At 42.1% G+C, this 17,181-nt stretch overlaps 1 protein-coding gene across 1 annotated transcript in view; it reads right to left on the bottom strand.

The window, feature by feature from the left end:
• Nucleotides 1-353: 353 nt before the first annotated feature.
• NOX1 (NADPH oxidase 1) overlaps nucleotides 354-17,181 on the bottom strand; it is a 74,150-nt gene continuing 57,322 nt past the window's right edge. The window contains exons 9-13 of the mRNA XM_069213282.1: nucleotides 13,440-13,675; nucleotides 9,549-9,711; nucleotides 5,985-6,131; nucleotides 5,599-5,723; nucleotides 354-1,951 (exon numbers count right to left, since the gene is read on the bottom strand). Coding sequence (XP_069069383.1) covers nucleotides 1,825-1,951; nucleotides 5,599-5,723; nucleotides 5,985-6,131; nucleotides 9,549-9,711; nucleotides 13,440-13,675 — 798 coding nt within the window. The 3' untranslated portion in view covers nucleotides 354-1,824. The remainder of the gene's footprint in view (nucleotides 1,952-5,598; nucleotides 5,724-5,984; nucleotides 6,132-9,548; nucleotides 9,712-13,439; nucleotides 13,676-17,181) is intronic.

Raw genomic sequence — 17,181 nt, forward strand, 5'->3', positions numbered from 1 at the left:
TAACGTCATTCCATAAATAAGGCACCCGGCTGGCGCGTTGAATGGCGTTAGTCGGCGGTAAACTTTTTGATGCAAATCTGCCCAATCGCTGATTTGCGTCAAAAAGTATAAATATGGGCCATAGTCTGTCTCAAGTCCCAGTATCATGTGCTCCAGAAAAGGACTTTGTGAACCACAACTGATCCTTCCATTTCAATGTGAAGTTTAAGGGGTTGCACCATTTGTATCTTACCCCCTGCTCTTTCAAAAATGCTGTCACATTGGAAAAAGGTAATCTTTTTTGTAATGTTATAAGGGACAGATCTTGATGACGGTAACATTGTTTAAAATTCAAAAACATGGTGTCGCAGGAGTACTTTAATAAAAATTTAATTAGAGAAATATAGGGGCACACAACACAAAAGAAGAACATACCATGAACCATATGCCCATATGTTAAGACTAAATGGAATACAAGCTAAATCGGAGTAAGTAAAGTTCAGCATACAAAACTTTGAGTGGGAAGGCACACCACTTAGAGTATGCTAATTACAATAAAGCACACTTGAGTATACACATTTTATTTAAAAGGTGAGAACATGTGCTTTCCTCACTAAACCTCTACAGAACAGGACTGGTGGTACACGTATTCCGACATATATATTGTCACTGCACAGCAGTGGGATGTCTTAAGGCGAATATTAACAACGACATTGCCTTCCTCTCAATAATCCATTGGTACAATGGGTTAATCTCAAACATCATTCACAATGTTGCAAGGTGACCTTCCATACTCTGCTGATTCGTGATCAGCCATTAGAGTGATCCTTTCATAACACTGTGACCATCCTGTCTCAGTCAAGCCCGATCAATTATATTATTAAGAAAAGGATAGACTTTGAGAGAAAAAAAGAAGGAAGGGTGGAAATACGAGCGTGTAGGAGTCAAAGGGGACGGAGAGTTGAACTAGAGGCCTTAGAAAGGAAAGAGAGGTGGAGAAAATGAGATCAAGGAGAACAAGATTCATGAATGGAATCAAAACTTGAACAGGAAATTTAATAAACCCTATATCTAAGCGCAGCGGGACAGCACAGTTTCTACAGTGCACTCTTTAAATCTCGCTGGTTTTACATGGTCTGCCCCAAACTGTGAGGTTACAAACACTGGCTGGATGATCCCACATTCACACTTTCTTCTGCAGCAAGCCAGGCCTTCTCCGTTGAAATATGGCTCTCCAAGGTCGCCTCAGCAGCATAAGACGGTCTTCCTTATTTTGATGGAGCATCCGAAATTGTCATGCTTTTTCTCCTAGGATGCTGATGAGTGAGCACAGGGAAATATAATTTAGTAATTGGAGTTCTAAAACCTGACATTCATTATGAGAGCCACAGACTGCACTCCCATAGCTGTACTTGGAGCCGCCATTTGAAACGCGCCTTTATTGACTTCACACATCTTTATCCAGTTGGCTCTTGTGTCCACTCTCACATGCCATCAAGGGTTAATGAGGCAGTGTAAACAGATATCACTCCCTTTTGTACTTACACTGGGTTACAGCATTTTTTCAGTAGTTGAGAAGCAGAGTGTCTCTGCTGCCATGTTCCTTAAGAGAATTCTGCCATCCACTAACAGGAAGAAAGTAGACAACTTTTGTTATCAATGTTGTTCAAGTCCTAAGGTGAAGAGAGGACGAATTGCTTTTCAGCTTTGTTCAGAAATAAATCCTTGCATTTCCTGGAGTTACAATTTCGTTTCAAACGCTTGGCACTGAAATATAGGTGGAGGGCCATGACATTCAAGCTTTCTTAGCAAATCATCCGAAAGTCTTGAACTTGGCTGTACCCCTTAAAAGTTCTCTTTGTTGAAGTAAAACTGGACCTTTCTAGGGTCGATGCTCGAATGTTGGTGACAAGCTGTCTGCAGGGTCTTTGCCAAAGCTGTTGGACCACAAAGGAATACACCCACCACCGATCTGCAAAAGAAGAGGCGAATCACTGGTGAGACAAGAGCACAGACAATTGATAATACATGGTCCTTCATACTTCAGACGTAAATATGCTGGATCCATCTATGTCAGTTAGAGGAAGCCAAGGGTAACAGCGCTAGCCCTGGCTACTCCACTGTTATCCTTGGCACTGTCTTTTCCATGCCTGATCTGAGCACTGAAGAAGGCAGTGCCGGAAACAGATAGGAACCAGCGTTTCAAGAGCCCTGTTTACTTGCAGTGCTTGCCATTCCATGCCACTTCACTGCCCATTAAACAGCAAATAGGAGGGTGTTAGGGGTGAAGCATGTCACAAAGAGCGTGAGATGACTCTTTCACTACGCCTGGAATTTTGGTGAACTGAAATCCATAGCTAGCTTTTTTCCTAGCAATGATGAGCTTTTGTTATAAAAAAAAAGTGGCTCTATTTGCTTTGTTACCATTTTAGTCACAACCTTTCCCATAGATGTGAATACAGTCAACATATTTCATGAAGTCCATTGTATTGTGTTTTGTTGAAGGCAACAGTATTTGTGTAACTTCAAGGATTACTAGTTTCATGAGGTATTTTATGTAATTCATTGTGCTTCAACTCTCATGATATGCTTTGCTTCTCCTGGATATCTAGGACAAAATTTACTAAGATTTTGCATCAGAGTTGCACCTCTTTTTAAAATCCATGTTGGGACTTACCAAGCCACGCAAATCAAGATTCACATGTCTGTGTGTTGGATTTTATCACAAAAGTACAGATCGACGCACTTACCACTGCCTTGGTTTACCTTTCCATCTGGGAGGCGTTACATCGGTGGAGCGTGGGTGTTCGCTTGCATCCACTGATGTACTCTGACACAAATTCATTTCGTCAGTTAATATGAATTTGTGCCAATATGGTGTGTCTACCCGCCGCTGGAGTAACAAGGAGAAACATTTTTATTTCTCTTTGTTACTTTCTCTTTACATGGGTGGTGCTTTCTGAAGCACACATACAAAAGGAAAAATCCTCAAAGAATAGGTTTTGTGCATGAAGGTTTCCCTTCCTGCACAAAAGCTATTCTGACAACATCGCAGGCACTCTTGCTTCATGCAGCAAGGGTTTTTGCTTTGGCACTAGGCAGCCAGAGGTGCGCCAGCAGTACAACAGAACAGAACTGCGCCATATCTTAGTAGACATTTTGCATTTGTGCCTTCTCCCTTACATAGAATGCAGTGCAGCAACTTCTATTGCTGGGTTGCCCCAAAGTTTAGTAAATCTGGCCCCTGATAACCCTCTGTCAGCTCTAGTTTCTATCCTGATATGATTAAACCACCAGGTTGTCACATTTTCCTATGCATTGCCTAGTATTCAATGGCATGCTACCGCAGAATGTGTTTGTGTGTTTGATGTGCTTACACAGAAGTTTGGCCCATATATACTAACAATGTGTGTCACCCCAGAGGTGAGCAAGGAACGAAAAGACTTATTTGGAATTTAGAAAGCCAAGGAAGGCTTGATTTGCATGGCCTTGCGTGGTTTTGTACAGAAATGTAAAGCAATGCAGCGGTCTACACTGGTTTGCATTTCTTAGTGGTAGGCGTTCCATGGGACACATGAGTGTGCCATCCATGGATTCCATGCAATTTCAGATTTACAAGGCTTTGTAAAGCTGGAATTGTGTGAAATCAGTATACCTACCACAGAGAGGTGTAACAATGAGAAATATGTATTTCTCCTCACTGCGTCTTCGTACATAGAAAGAGGAAAATACCTTTTTTGATTGCTTTTGTGCAGGAAAGTATTCCATATTGCACAAAACAATCCTGCCTGTAATGGAGGCACCCTTTTTCCATGGCACAAGGGTGCCTGCATTGGAGTTAAGTAGACACAAGTATGCCAGCTCTGGGAGAGAGCTGAAGATCCCTATATATTTGTAGATATAAGTAAATCTGCCCCTTTGTGTATAGAGATCTTCATTAGAAATCCTTATAGTTACCACACAAATGTGTCTGTAGCTAGTGAAATCACTTACGCTCTGGCAGGAGCTGTGAAGGATGGTCTTTGTAAAACAGAAATGAACAACAAAGTAGGGATGGAAGTAACAGGCGTAGCTTGCAGGCACATGCTAGGAAATAGCGGCCACTGATGGTAAAGATGGCTGTGGTAGATGGTGCAAACAAATTCTAATTTTTCTACTATGGTAAAATTCTCCAGGTGACCATACCTTTGAGATCACGGTGTTACTACATTACTTGCTCTAGTAGTTTACATTAGTACAGTGAAGGAAATAAGAAACAGACAAATAGTTCAAAATAGGGAGGACATCAGCCCAAGGATTCGACAAGTAAACAAGAATTTTTTTTAGCACTGAGACAAAGAAGTGTTGCACATTAAGAGAAAGTTAGTTTGCTAATTCTGGAATGAGTGTGTGCCAGGCCTACAAATCAGAGGCAAGCGAGACATATTTTAGGAGTGCAAATGGTATCCAATGCGCTCTGGAGAAGAATTCAGAAATCCGCACGGATGAGGCCTCTCTCCTCCCCCCTTCAAACACCACCCCCTCTCCCCTCCCCCAGCGCCTTGAGACCCTCATGGGTGAGTAGCTGCACTTTGCAAAAAGTGATTGATTTATTGATCTGGAGCGTTTCCGCTAAGAATACAATTTCCCATTGGCCTGCCAGTCGGGCTCAGCTAATGGAAACAGATATGTGTCACATCTTCATCCTCATATGGCTTTTGTTAGCAATTGGGAAGTGCTACCATTTTCAGAATATGTCCAAGATAACTTGCTAAGCACTAAGTGATAGGCACTGATGTGCCTCTGAGCTAAGGCATCTGTTTTTTAATTAAAATCCCGCCTCTTGCTGGGAAATAATGTTTTATTGTTTTTTCAAATTGAAACTGGTACAAATTATCTGTTGTCCCAACCCCCCTTTTTAACTACACCAGTCAGACACCACCATTAAATTTGTTGCTCTTCACAGGTGTCTGCTTAGGTGTTTTTAGTTTTTTCAGTAGATTAGCTGGATCCCGATCTTTCCAGAAACAAGTTTATTTACGCACTCCCTCCTGTTCCTTTAACAGTGAGGTTGAGTCCGCCCAGGTGGCACTGTCCTACCTGGGTGGGTCTAGGTGGTCAAATGATGAAGCATGACACTATATAGTGTGTGAGACCACCTAGTCCGTAAAAGGAAATCCCTTTCTTCCCACCCCCCGTTGTTCCTCTCCGTATATGTACTCGGCAATTTTCAACTGACATTCCACTCACTTTACCCTTCCAAATAGGAATACATACAACCCAGGGCTACGCTAATATCCGCGACGTCCTCTTTTAGAGAACCCCGTACTTTCGTGTGTATTTTGAATTATAGGGAGCTAAGTACGGAGTGTTCCTCCATATTTATCCCCCCTCCTCCCTCTTCCTCTCTCCATGAGTAACGAAACCAGTGAGGGCCAAGTAAGGAGGCAGAGACCGAAACCAGTGAGGGCCATGTAAGAAGGCAGAGACCGAAACCAGCGAGGGCCATTTAAGGAGGCACAAGGGCCATGTAAGGAGACAGAGACCGAAACCAATGAGGGCCATGTAAGGAGGCAGAGACCGAAGCCAGTGGCTGCCAGGACACAGCAAGTGTCCACGGCCAGTAGATGGCAGGCTCACCTGGGGTGCGCTTCTGCAACTGCAGCAAACTCATTGTTCCAGGCAGGCCGGCCGTAGGAGGTTTTCTGCTTGAGGCCTGTGACTGCGTCTGTGGCGTCGTCAAAGTTGATTACGGCATGTCCGGCCTAGAAGCAAAGAGGACAGTCAAGTCACCGAGCGTTTATGTAAAAGGCATTTAAACAGTGATTTATTATCAGTTTGTGACTCAACACCCATCTCACAGAACTCAATGAAGTGGCATTCCTTTCTTTATAAGTAACTTTTGGTAATATTTGAACAGGAGATTAGGTGCCTGAGAATTTAAGGACTTGGAAACTGGTTCTGCTGATATCTCTTGTTCATCTACTTCCGTTACGCCTTTTTCAGCGCACAAAGGGGTGACTCACAAGGTTGTTGTCCCAGCTGGTGAGGAAGAGTCTATAGTTTAGAAAGCCCGCTTTGCCGGACGAGTCCATCTCTTCCTCCAGGGAGGCGAGCAGGTCAGCAAACCAAGCGAAGGCGCCTGTCTCTCTGCAGATCCAGTAGAAGTAAATCTGTGGTCCAGTTATGGAGACAAACAAAAGAAAGATGCAACAAGTAAGAACCAAAAAACATGTTTCAATAGCTAGTCAAAGTAGGCTACGTTGCACGATTGATGCAGAACATTCACATGCTACCTGAATGGCAAGTTTCTGAAGTTTGGGGAAGGCTTACAAAGAAACATGGCCAGACAGCAACCATGAGCTCTCTTTTCCTATACTGGCGTCCTTTACGGCTGCCTAGCACCACACGCACTCCTTTGCACCACAGAAGAAAGCTATGCATGTGCATGTTGTCTAGAATGGGTTTTTCACTGGTAGATACACCTCCAGTACAAAATCCTATGCTTGTACATTTATTAAAAATATTTCCACACTGTAGTTGTACTTTAAGGTCTGGGTCACATTCAGGGGCATATTTATACTCCGTTTGCGCCGGAATTGCGTCGTTTTTTTTGACGCAATTTCGACGCAAAACTAACTCCATATTTATACTTTGGCGTTAGACGCGTCTAGCGCCAAAGTCCATGGAGTTTGCGTCATTTTTTAGCGTGGACACCTACTTTGCGTTAATGAGATGCAAGGTAGGCGTTCACGTCTAAAAAAATCGACTCCGAGGCATGTGCGTCGGATTTATACTCCCGGGCAAAATTCACGCCCGGGAGTGGGCGGCTCAAAAAAAATTACGTATGGCCGCTTTTGCGCCGTTTTTTAGCGCCTGCAAAAGGCAGGCGTTAAGGGACCTGTGGGCTCTGAAGGAGCCCAGAGGTGCCCTCCCATGCCCCCAGGGACACCCCCTGTCACCCTTGCCCACCCCAGGAAGACACCCAAGGCTGGAGGGACCCATCCCAGGGACATTAAGGTAAGTTCAGGTAAGTGTTTTTTTTTTTTGTTTTTTTTTGTGGCATAGGGGGGCCTGATTTGTGCCCCCCTACATGCCACTATGCCCAATGACCATGCCCAGGGGACAGAAGTCCCCTGGGCATGGCTATTGGGCAAGGGAGCATGACTCCTGTCTTTGCTAAGACAGGAGTCATTTCTATGGGGGTTGGGAGTGAAAAAAAATGGCGCAAATCGGGTTGAGGTGAAAAAATTGCCTCAACCTGACTTGCCCCATTTCTTGACGCCCAAGCTCCATTTTCCCCTACGCCGGCGCTGCTTGGTGTATGTCGTTTTTTTTAACGCACACCAGACGGCGCCGCCGGCTAACGCCGGCTAACGTCATTCAATAAATACGGCGCCCGCATGGCGCTTCAGAATGGCGTTAGCTGGCGCTAATTTTTTTGACGCAAAACTGCGTTAGCGCAGTTTTGCGTCAAAAAGTATAAATATGGGCCTCAATGTTTGTAATGTTAGAAGAAACAAAAAAAATACATCTGGCTTGTGCCTGCCTCAAGGAGGTGTTTTATATATATTTTAACTCAAAGCCAGGTCCATCAAGCTTTCTAGATCTGCCTTTGCACCAAAACCATGGGCAGTAGAGTTAAAACGCCCAAAGGCCACCTAGGGAATGCATCCTTGACACAATGTACCACAAAGTGCTACAAAAAGGGCAAACTTCCAGTGTAAAAAACATTTGTGCTGAAGAGTAAATACCATATCAAGACTGCACTGTTTTATGTGCCTTGATAAATCTGCCCCTTTGTCAAAACCTCTCCAAAACCCAACACGTGCGACTCCACTTATGTAAGTATTTTTCATATTTTTTGTATGCTAGTAGTTTCAAGACCGATGTAAAGGTACCAAAAGTACATAGAAATGATTTTTTTTAATGTAAAATCATCACACTCTTGAAAAGCTAACACACAAGCTAAGCAGGGTAGCACACTCTTAAGGTAATGAGAAAATTCGGCAGAAGCTAGAGAAGTTGTGGATGGCTGTCTTATATTGAACTGAGCATGCTTGCAGAGTGAGTGATTTAAGTTTTCCAATTGCAGTTAATGAGGTCTCTCCTGTGAATTCATTAAGAACAGAAGGTAAATTGTGCTTAATATGTTCATAGGAATTTGTCGTGATTTTTATATGTTGGAAGAGTTTTGGAAGACCCATGTTTAATGTTCATCTCGTCTTAGCCCACTCCATCCACACCTCCAGGTGTTCGACAGACAACCACAGACTTTGACAATAAATAACCAAAACACATAAAAAGATTAAGACACATCTGGGTGTGTCAGCAACATAAGACTGGAATAGAAAAGGTGTGGTATGTTTTATAGACACTAAGCAAAAGATGCAATAGAAAGAAGCCAAAGGTGATACCACAACAAACACCCAACAGTGCCCTTCTGATGTCTACTTAACCTGCCTGAGGTTTTTGTTTTATAAAACTATGACTTTAAGCTCTGTGAATTTTCAGTCCATGTGTGCTTTGGGATGTTGACTTGTGTACATCCTCCAGCAGCAAGGACTAAAAAAAGGGTTGCACGTGCGATATTGGCATGAAAGACTGCCTGAGGTATAGGTCATCTGCAAGCTCTTTTATTAACATAACTATTGCTCACAATGTGGTGCAAGCACAGCGCAAATAAAAACTGAGATTCATGAAGCCACGCAAGGCCACTTTACGTGGCCCTGTGTGATTTCATAAATATGGAGTAATGTAACATAGCGCAAATCACCATGTAGCATTACTCTGCACCAGGGAGGCATTTCCATAGGTGTTGCGTGGGTGTTCCCATGCAACATCCATAGATTCCCAAATTTACAAGAACAGGTAAACCTGGGAATGCACCAAAAAGATACGCCTCCCCAGGTGAGGACTAATGAGGATAAAAATATATTTATTTCTACTCGTTTTTTCCTTTTTTGTCTGTGTGCTGCATTCTGCAGCAAACACAGAAAGAATAAAAAGCCTCAGTGGATTGTTTGTGTGCAGAAAGAAGGACCCTTCCTGCACAAAAGTACTTCTACATTGTGTGCAAGAGCAGGAGAAGGGACAGGAATGTGCCCTATTGCCTGAAATATGGGGCATTCCTGCCCTTTCCCTGTTATGCCGTGCAGCGCCGCAAGGTGAGCTGCTGCACTGCTCAGAGTGACTTGGCCATAACTATGGCCCTTAGTACTTAGGCAAAGAGAGAGACTAAACTTCACATGGACTGTCCCTGAATCAGTAACATGCTCTCCAGGCATAACTTCAACTTTAGTGGCCAACTTTTGAAATGACCCAGTCAAAATGATAGATCCAAATAAAGTGGTTAGTCCATTTTCCAAGATAAGACTGTACAGCACTAGTAAATATGGGCATATTCTAATGGGTTAGTTTGGCTATAAGTACTGGAGACTAAGGCTCACATGTTGACTTCAAATAAAAGTGTGAGATGACTAATTTTGTTGTCTTACTGTGTTGAACCTGACATGACTATCACAATGACGTGTACTACAGAACGAAATCAGAAATACCATCAAATAAAACAATCATGAAGACCTGCATACCTTTTTTGTTTTGAGGTTCTGATCGCTTTGTTGGAATTTGTACCAGATGGACTTCAGAATCGAGGCAAAAGGTGTGACCCCAATCCCTGCTCCAACCAACATGCTGACTTCGTACTGGAAAACATCTTCACTGGCTGTGCCAAAGGGACCATCCACCTCAATCCTGGCAAGCAAAGAAAGACTTTAGCAATGGCCATGCTTTTGTGTTTTTTTCGATCTGAGGGTCTTCCATGTCTTTAGAGTAACCCATGAATGTAAAAATAACCGAATACATTTGATATTCAATTTCCATCAGAAGGCCGATTGACAAAGTTGACTTTGTTCGGGTTAAAGTCTGTAAAGGAGGGGTTGTATAGATCCGTATCTAAAACAGCATAGACACTGGTGATGACCTGGACTGGTAAGAAGAAATGGTCATTCTGCTTGGTATTGCGCCTATGATCATTGTGAGCTCCTTTAGGCAGCACTAGTCACACTGATGCCTCTCCAGAAGGCATGTCTGTAAATCTGCTACCTGTACGTCAGTCGATGCAGATTTTACAAATGTGGACTTTTCTCTCACTTGCAAAGAGGAATCAGTTTGTGTGTAATTGACAAGGTATTCAACGTATTGGTCACTTGTTTGTCCATGATGGTGGCAGGTTGTTACTTTGCAAACAAGCCTTGGGTTTTAATGTATTGTAATATTAACAATATTTGTCTATATTAATGAAAGAAAAATGTAAAATTGATACTTGAATGTTAGGTTTTATATGTCTACATGTACATTGGTGTTAGTTGCACTGTTGTGTGTTCATTTTTGTTTAGCTTCCGTATCAAGACCGACAGAGTCGTGTATGTCAAAAAACACATTTTAGTTTAATATATACAGTCCAATGTGATTTTACATTGTAAAGATTAAAAAAAAATAAGCTTGTTTGAATGAGCTCGTTTACATTAATTTTTGGCAATGATAGGTGTGCCATATTTAATGTCATGTTTTTTGTGTTGTGAGCAATGTACTTTAAGGAAGTGATAGAAACAATCATCGTTGGTTCGATAGTTCAGAAGTGAGATTAGGTATTTCTTTTTTTCTATATCTCTTCCTGGTGCAGGCCTTATTGCTCAAGTTGAGCTTTAGTGCAGCCTGTGTCTCTATTTGAACAGTCGGGGTTTATGATCCAATTATTATCTCTCCTTAAAACACTGAAATTGAGCAGTTATACCCATATCTAAGTGTTGAGCAAGGTCGGGTGAATAAATGTTATAAAGAAGTATAAATATTTGCTCAAAGAAGTTGCGTTTGGTTAATCAAAATTTCAATTGTTGCCTTGTTGAGCAAGCAGCTATTGATACACTAAACACCCCTGTCTCCTTAATAATGTTTGGCAAAGTGTTCCTGAATGTACACATTTTTTATCTCCAACATATTTTATTTTTAACACAACCCATAGAAGTACTTCTCTTCAGAACTGAAAAACCCCAAAGGGAAGATTACACATACCTTTTGCAATCACAAACTTTGTGATTTACAAAATTACTACCAGTATAAAATCAATACCACAATAGTGTTTTTATAATGTTCAGAAGTCTTTATACGTCAGAAAAAAAATTCTGGCTCGTAAATCGGATTTTCCAACACTTTCTGAATCAAAACCTAGTCCTGCTGTTTGCTGTTCGGGAAGACATGTATTAATGGTTTGGTCCGCTACCGACTTGAAACTGGAGTGAGAACTGATTTACGAGGAGGAGGCTAACCCCCTTGAGATAGTTTCCTCTTTGGCAATAGTGCTGGTGGCCTGAAGGGAAGCAGACCACTGTCTATTTCCCTCTAAGTCTTTCTGAACTGCATTTTTTAAAGCAGCACTTGTCCCTTTAATTAACATGGGCTGCTTTTTAAGGACAACTGATTCCCCTTTAGGCAAGCAAATGCAGGAACATAGATTGGTTGTGCCTTTCAGGCCTCCATTCCTGTATTTGTAGCCAATCACCATGGGTCACAAGTTGTGATCTGCCTGATTAATATTCATTAAGTAGGTTGTTTCCAACAATTCTGGATCCAACCTATTAGTACATAGTGCACATCACAAACTGCATTCACATGCGCAAACTAGTTGGTGTGAAAAGTGCACATCCTTGGTTTGAGATTGGGAAGAGTATATCTGGCCCTAAATGTTTTTGCATTTTATGATGGCGGTAAATGAGTGAATTTGGAAGAATAACCAGTAACAAACTGAAAGTAGGTTTCACAGTAACCTTTTCAGGCACACAGTACACATCCTAGTAGTCAGGGCCTCACTTTTGATCCAATCACCAAACAAACCCTAAATCTGGGCTATTACAAAGAATCGTTTTTTTCTTCACTTATACATCTCAAATAGAGCATTACGAAAAGGTGAAGTAAGAAAGAGAAGGTCAAACAACAACGCTGGCAACAAATTAAAACAAAAACAAGCGATGGAGGTCTCCCTCCAATACTCTGGCGAACAGAACAAAGAAAAGTGAACTGCATACCATATGCCTCCCAGCAGAGCTTAATTTGTAAAAGAATGCGTTCCGGTGTCCAATGCTCTGCACAGAGGCGCGTGGCCAGCACTATTACATGCCAGTGTTCCGAATACCAAGGGTAGGTACCTCATCTTGAAACTACCTCATGCCTCTTTAATCCTCTACCAAACACTCCCTGCCCCTTTATCTCACTCTTGCAGGTTCCTACTTTCTCCCTTCTTGATGTTTTTTTCAGTCCTTTTCTTCCTCCTTCTTTCCCCTTTGTGTGTTTTCCCTCTCTTACTCTCGGTAAATTTCTGATGAGGAAAAATAAGTGCTGGGCCCCAAAAATGAGTGAGTGCCGTTGGTCTCCATTTGCAACCACCGGCTCATATTAAGCATTTTCTCACAAAAATTTTGGCAAAAGCGTTTCGACAAAAAACACACTTTGGGGTATTTATTGCATGAAAACGTACGTACATGCACAAGAGTGACTCTTTGAAAACAACTTTACATTTTTTGTGCAAAATATATGTTTTAAAATATGAACACCAAAAATTAGTTTTCAGCAGGGAGGATGGAAATTAGTTTTGTTTTGTATTGTCGACAAAGGGCGTGTAATTTAATATTCGGGCCAGAAGAGCGAAAATCTCTGCACACATTTTTCGATTTTGATTTACAAACTCAGAATTTGAGTTTTTTTTTACACATAGTAATGTCATGTATGAATATAGAAAATCTGCCAAGAATGGAGATATTTCTGAATGGATAAAATTCACCTCGTTGTTTTTTTCAGGGAAGTGGTCCATTCACATAAGGTTAACAGGTTAACATCACCACAGTTTTAACTGTAGGTATTCGCCTAGATGTCCCATGCTTTTCCCACACATATTTGGACATTTGTATTGCACTTAAATATTCCAGTCGTAATTGCTGTTTATAGTGTGAGAAAATGTACAGAAATGTCACGTGTCAGCAGACTGCGTGAGGGAAGGAAAAGGTCGCATGCGAAAAGGTTTTGCGTGTGAAGGAAAAGGTACCTACGTTTATAATCTGCTTCACCACGAATCGTATCCTAACAGTGGGTAAACCAGCTAATTTATTTCCATACATTACGAGTAAAATACTACTTTGCTTTTTTACTGACAATCTGCAGTAGTTATGAAACAGATATTCAGTTTATAAAAATAATAATACTAATAGTAACTTTTGTTATTACCACAATCGACGTTTTTAAGCCTGCCAAAAGTATCTTGCACACTTTCACATTCAGTTGCCAGGGGGAGTACTCTGTGCTCTTCATAGTGCCCTGTGTGTATAACCCAGACTGTCTCTGCAGTATTAACTGCACTAATAACTAATTTAGAATATTGTTAATATTTATGTCACAAACATTACTTAATGACAGAGAACAATACCACTTACTTTGGTCCATATGGTTTCAGCTCTTGGAAGGCCTTGTTGAGGTTCTCAGTCCAGTCTCCTGCTGATCGAATATGCACAGAGAAGAAGTCCTCTTCCGGGGCAGAGGTTAAGGTGAAAGGATGCCATTCCAGGCGGGATATTGAGGGACAGTTAATGAAGATGTACTGACCAACTTCCATACGGAAGCCCCTCTTTTTCATTTGCAACTCCAGCACTTTGGATGGGTGCATCACAGCCTGTACAAAGGGCCACAAAGTTTTGGCATAAATAAGTCACCATAACAACATCTTTCTGTGTACAGAATCTTACCCGGAAAACCGGATATGATTATGTTAACCTTCTTTTAAAAAATATATTCTTATCTAGAGGAATCAAAAAGAATCAGAAAAAATCTTTATTCGGTCAGAATTTGGCCATAAAAGACACAAATATACATAAATACATAATGACATCCATGTAAAATTCATTAGTAAACCATAACTTCTTAAAATCTCATAGGTAGCATGATTAACAGGTAATAAAATACAGACTTAAAAGTACCTAAATGTCTATAGAATTATGCCAACGCAGTGCTCATTTTAGAAATCCCCCTACTGCATAAGAAACGTCTGGCTCAGACAACATATGAAAGAAAAAGTCTGTATTGCCGAAACCCACAAGCTTTAAGAATAGGTAATAAATAGGTGTGCCTAAAAGGTTCGCAGTAGCAGCAAAAAAGGTAAACTGCTCCAGAGTCTGCAGACAAGATTTGTCACAGGGCCATACTAAAATACTTTTTGGATTATACTAGCCTGTTGGGAAGTAGAGATAGCTTTGAACTGAGCGGACCCGAACCTTGCTTAGCAAAGAGCGTTCCTAGACGACTGTACGACGAAACAACGACTGCAAAAAAAACTACTGCCTTAACAACGAGGTCGGAACACCGACCTCGTTGCTACTACTAATGATTTTACCACGAATGCCTTAACAACGATATTTCTTTGTAAAGGCATTCCTGATAAAATCATTAGCAATAGGCACCATTCACCCTACATCCCTCACCCCAACCCCCCCCAACCCCACCCCAAAACCTAAAACCCCCTGACCCCCCACCCACTCCCCAAAACCAAAAACGCCCCACCCCCCCAAACCCACCCCAAAACCTAAAACCCCCTGACCCCCCACCCACTCCCCAAAACCAAAAACGCCCCACCCCCCCAACCCCACCCTAGAACCTAAAAACCCCTGACCCCCCACCCACTCCCCAAAACCAAAAACGTCCCACCCCCCCAACCCCACCCCAAAACCTAAAACCCCCTGACCCCCCACCCACTCCCCAAAACCAAAAACGCCCCACCTCCCCAACCCCACCCCAAAACCTAAAACCCCCTGACCCCCCACCCCCTCCCCAAAACCTAAACCCACACTTACCTTCGCCAAGTCCCTTCTTTGTACCTTAACCACGCATGTTCGTTGTTCAGAACATACGTAGTTAAGGCACAAAAAACCGAAGTCGTGGTTAAAAAAAGCGTTGTTGCGCTTTCGTTAACCACGACCTTCGGAAAAAAAAGTCATAAAAAAGGATGTTTCCCTTCCTAGACATTTCTTTCCAAGGAAAGGTACAGCTCAGGACTGTCACAAACTTTAATGACTAAATATTATCTCATCATTGATCTGGCCAAAGCACTTAGCTCTCTAGTGCCAGAGGCAGATCTCATAAATAACGCCTTCATCTTACCCCTCTCATCCTGGCCCAGCCTGTGGGGAGAAGAAAACAGACCAGGTCTGCCCAAAGCCTAGACAGTTAGTTCTCTTTCTACAACCCAACCATGGGATCTTCAGCCCATTATCACAGTTTAAGAAATCTAAGATCACTTCTCGATTAAGGGACATGTATAGATTGCCCCAGACGGCCAACTATGAGAGGAGCGGAGCAACCTTGATGTGATCTTCTGCGAATGATAAACCCAATTCTTTGTGAAGAACTTATTTTGGCTACTTGAGCTAGGACCCCACAATCTTCTACAGAAACTGTGCTCCTGCTGTTAAAGTGTCGAGCAGTCTCGATATTCCCATATAGCAGCACAATAGGTCAAAACTGGTGAACACTTGAATCTGTAAACATCCAACAGGGGCAGCATAGGTTTGCTTCCCACCCTTGCTGACAGCACAAAGAGGGCCCGTACTGATTGATTAAAATGCACACAACGATTTGCAAGGCATGGCAGCCAACAATTCCTAGAATCATACCTAGGTAGGGAGACTCACTATCCCTTGCGACTATTTTGCCCTTAATAGAAGTTGGATTCATTTTGCTGATTTACTTCCATAGGACCATATAGTGGGTCTTAGCTTTATTGGTTTACAGATCAAGATTATCCGTAAAAGGATAAATAGATCGAGAATATCCCTATGACCATTTTATTTGCAGCATAGGAAGACCACATCACTGACGTAAAGTAAAGCTGGGATGAAGGTCATGTTTACCTTGAGCATATCTACCCCCTGTGATACTAAGAATGAGTTTAATCCAATAATATATCAAAGAAACAAGAGAAGGGCCAAGACACAACCCTGGCGTACTACCTGAGAAAAGTCAAAAGAGTCTATGCATTCTCGCTCAGTTCCATATCTTACAAAGGCACTGACCCCATAATGCAAGGCACGAAGGAAATTCACTAAGGTTAAAGGTAAAATGTTCCACAGCTTAGACTAATTCACACGGTCAAAGGCATTACTAAGGTCCATAAAAGCCAAGTAAAATGGGCCCTATTTTTAGAAATCCCATATTTCCCAAAGATAAGATGCAGATTTAAACAGTTCTACAGTCCCTAAACCTACCCTAAAGCCACATTGGGTGATGCATAGGGAGCTATTTTGCTCCTTTTTGTCCTCAATGTTGTACAAAATACCCCACCCCACAATCTTTACCACAAAGTCCAGGATTGAAAAAGGCCTGTAACAGCGGAGATCTGGCCAGTTAGCTTTCATAAAGACAGTCACAATAGTAGCAGTCTGCCTAGAAGAGGGAATACCAAAAGCAACAGCATTGAGGACATCAGTAAATATAGCGGACCACAGCTGTATGTTATTCTTATAAAGGTCCACAGGCACCCCATCTGGGCCTGGTGCTTTGTTCAACGGGCTGGCCGTTGTAGCAGCAGGGACTTCATCGAATCCGAAACGAATAGCCAGTGGGAATCTTATCTATCAATTTTAGGCTCTGCTCATCATTCAGTGTTGTAAAGGTGAGGTCATGGGCAATGAAATGTGCTCCTTGTAGTAGAACAGCTGCAAATGATAGTTCTACCACAAGGCCTTCCTCATATGTATTCCTTGCACACCTCTATTGACTACTCTCTGAATTGATAATAGCTGCTCTCTTACTAATCATACATTCAGACCTGTCAATATCTGAAAGGAATCTTGGAAAACTGGAGTGACTCCCACTAGGAACCAGGGCCCATATTTATACTTTTTTAGCGCCGCATTTGCGCCGCTTTTTGACGCAAAAACGGCGCAAACTTACAAAGTACAATTGTATTTTGCAAGTTTGCGCCGTTTTTGCGTCAAAAAATGACGCAAATGTGGCACTAAAAAAGTATAAATATGTGCCCAGGTATTTACTACTTCCTTAACCAACATCGGAGCCTGGAGAACAACTGTACATAGGCAATCACTATGTTACTCCTAAGATGTGGTATTTGGTTGAAGATTCTGAGCATGGAGTGCAGGTGTACACATGCAATGATTTGTAAATTGT

This window comes from Pleurodeles waltl, chromosome 2_1 (assembly GCF_031143425.1).
Source record: "Pleurodeles waltl isolate 20211129_DDA chromosome 2_1, aPleWal1.hap1.20221129, whole genome shotgun sequence".
Lineage (NCBI taxonomy): Eukaryota > Metazoa > Chordata > Amphibia > Caudata > Salamandridae > Pleurodeles > Pleurodeles waltl.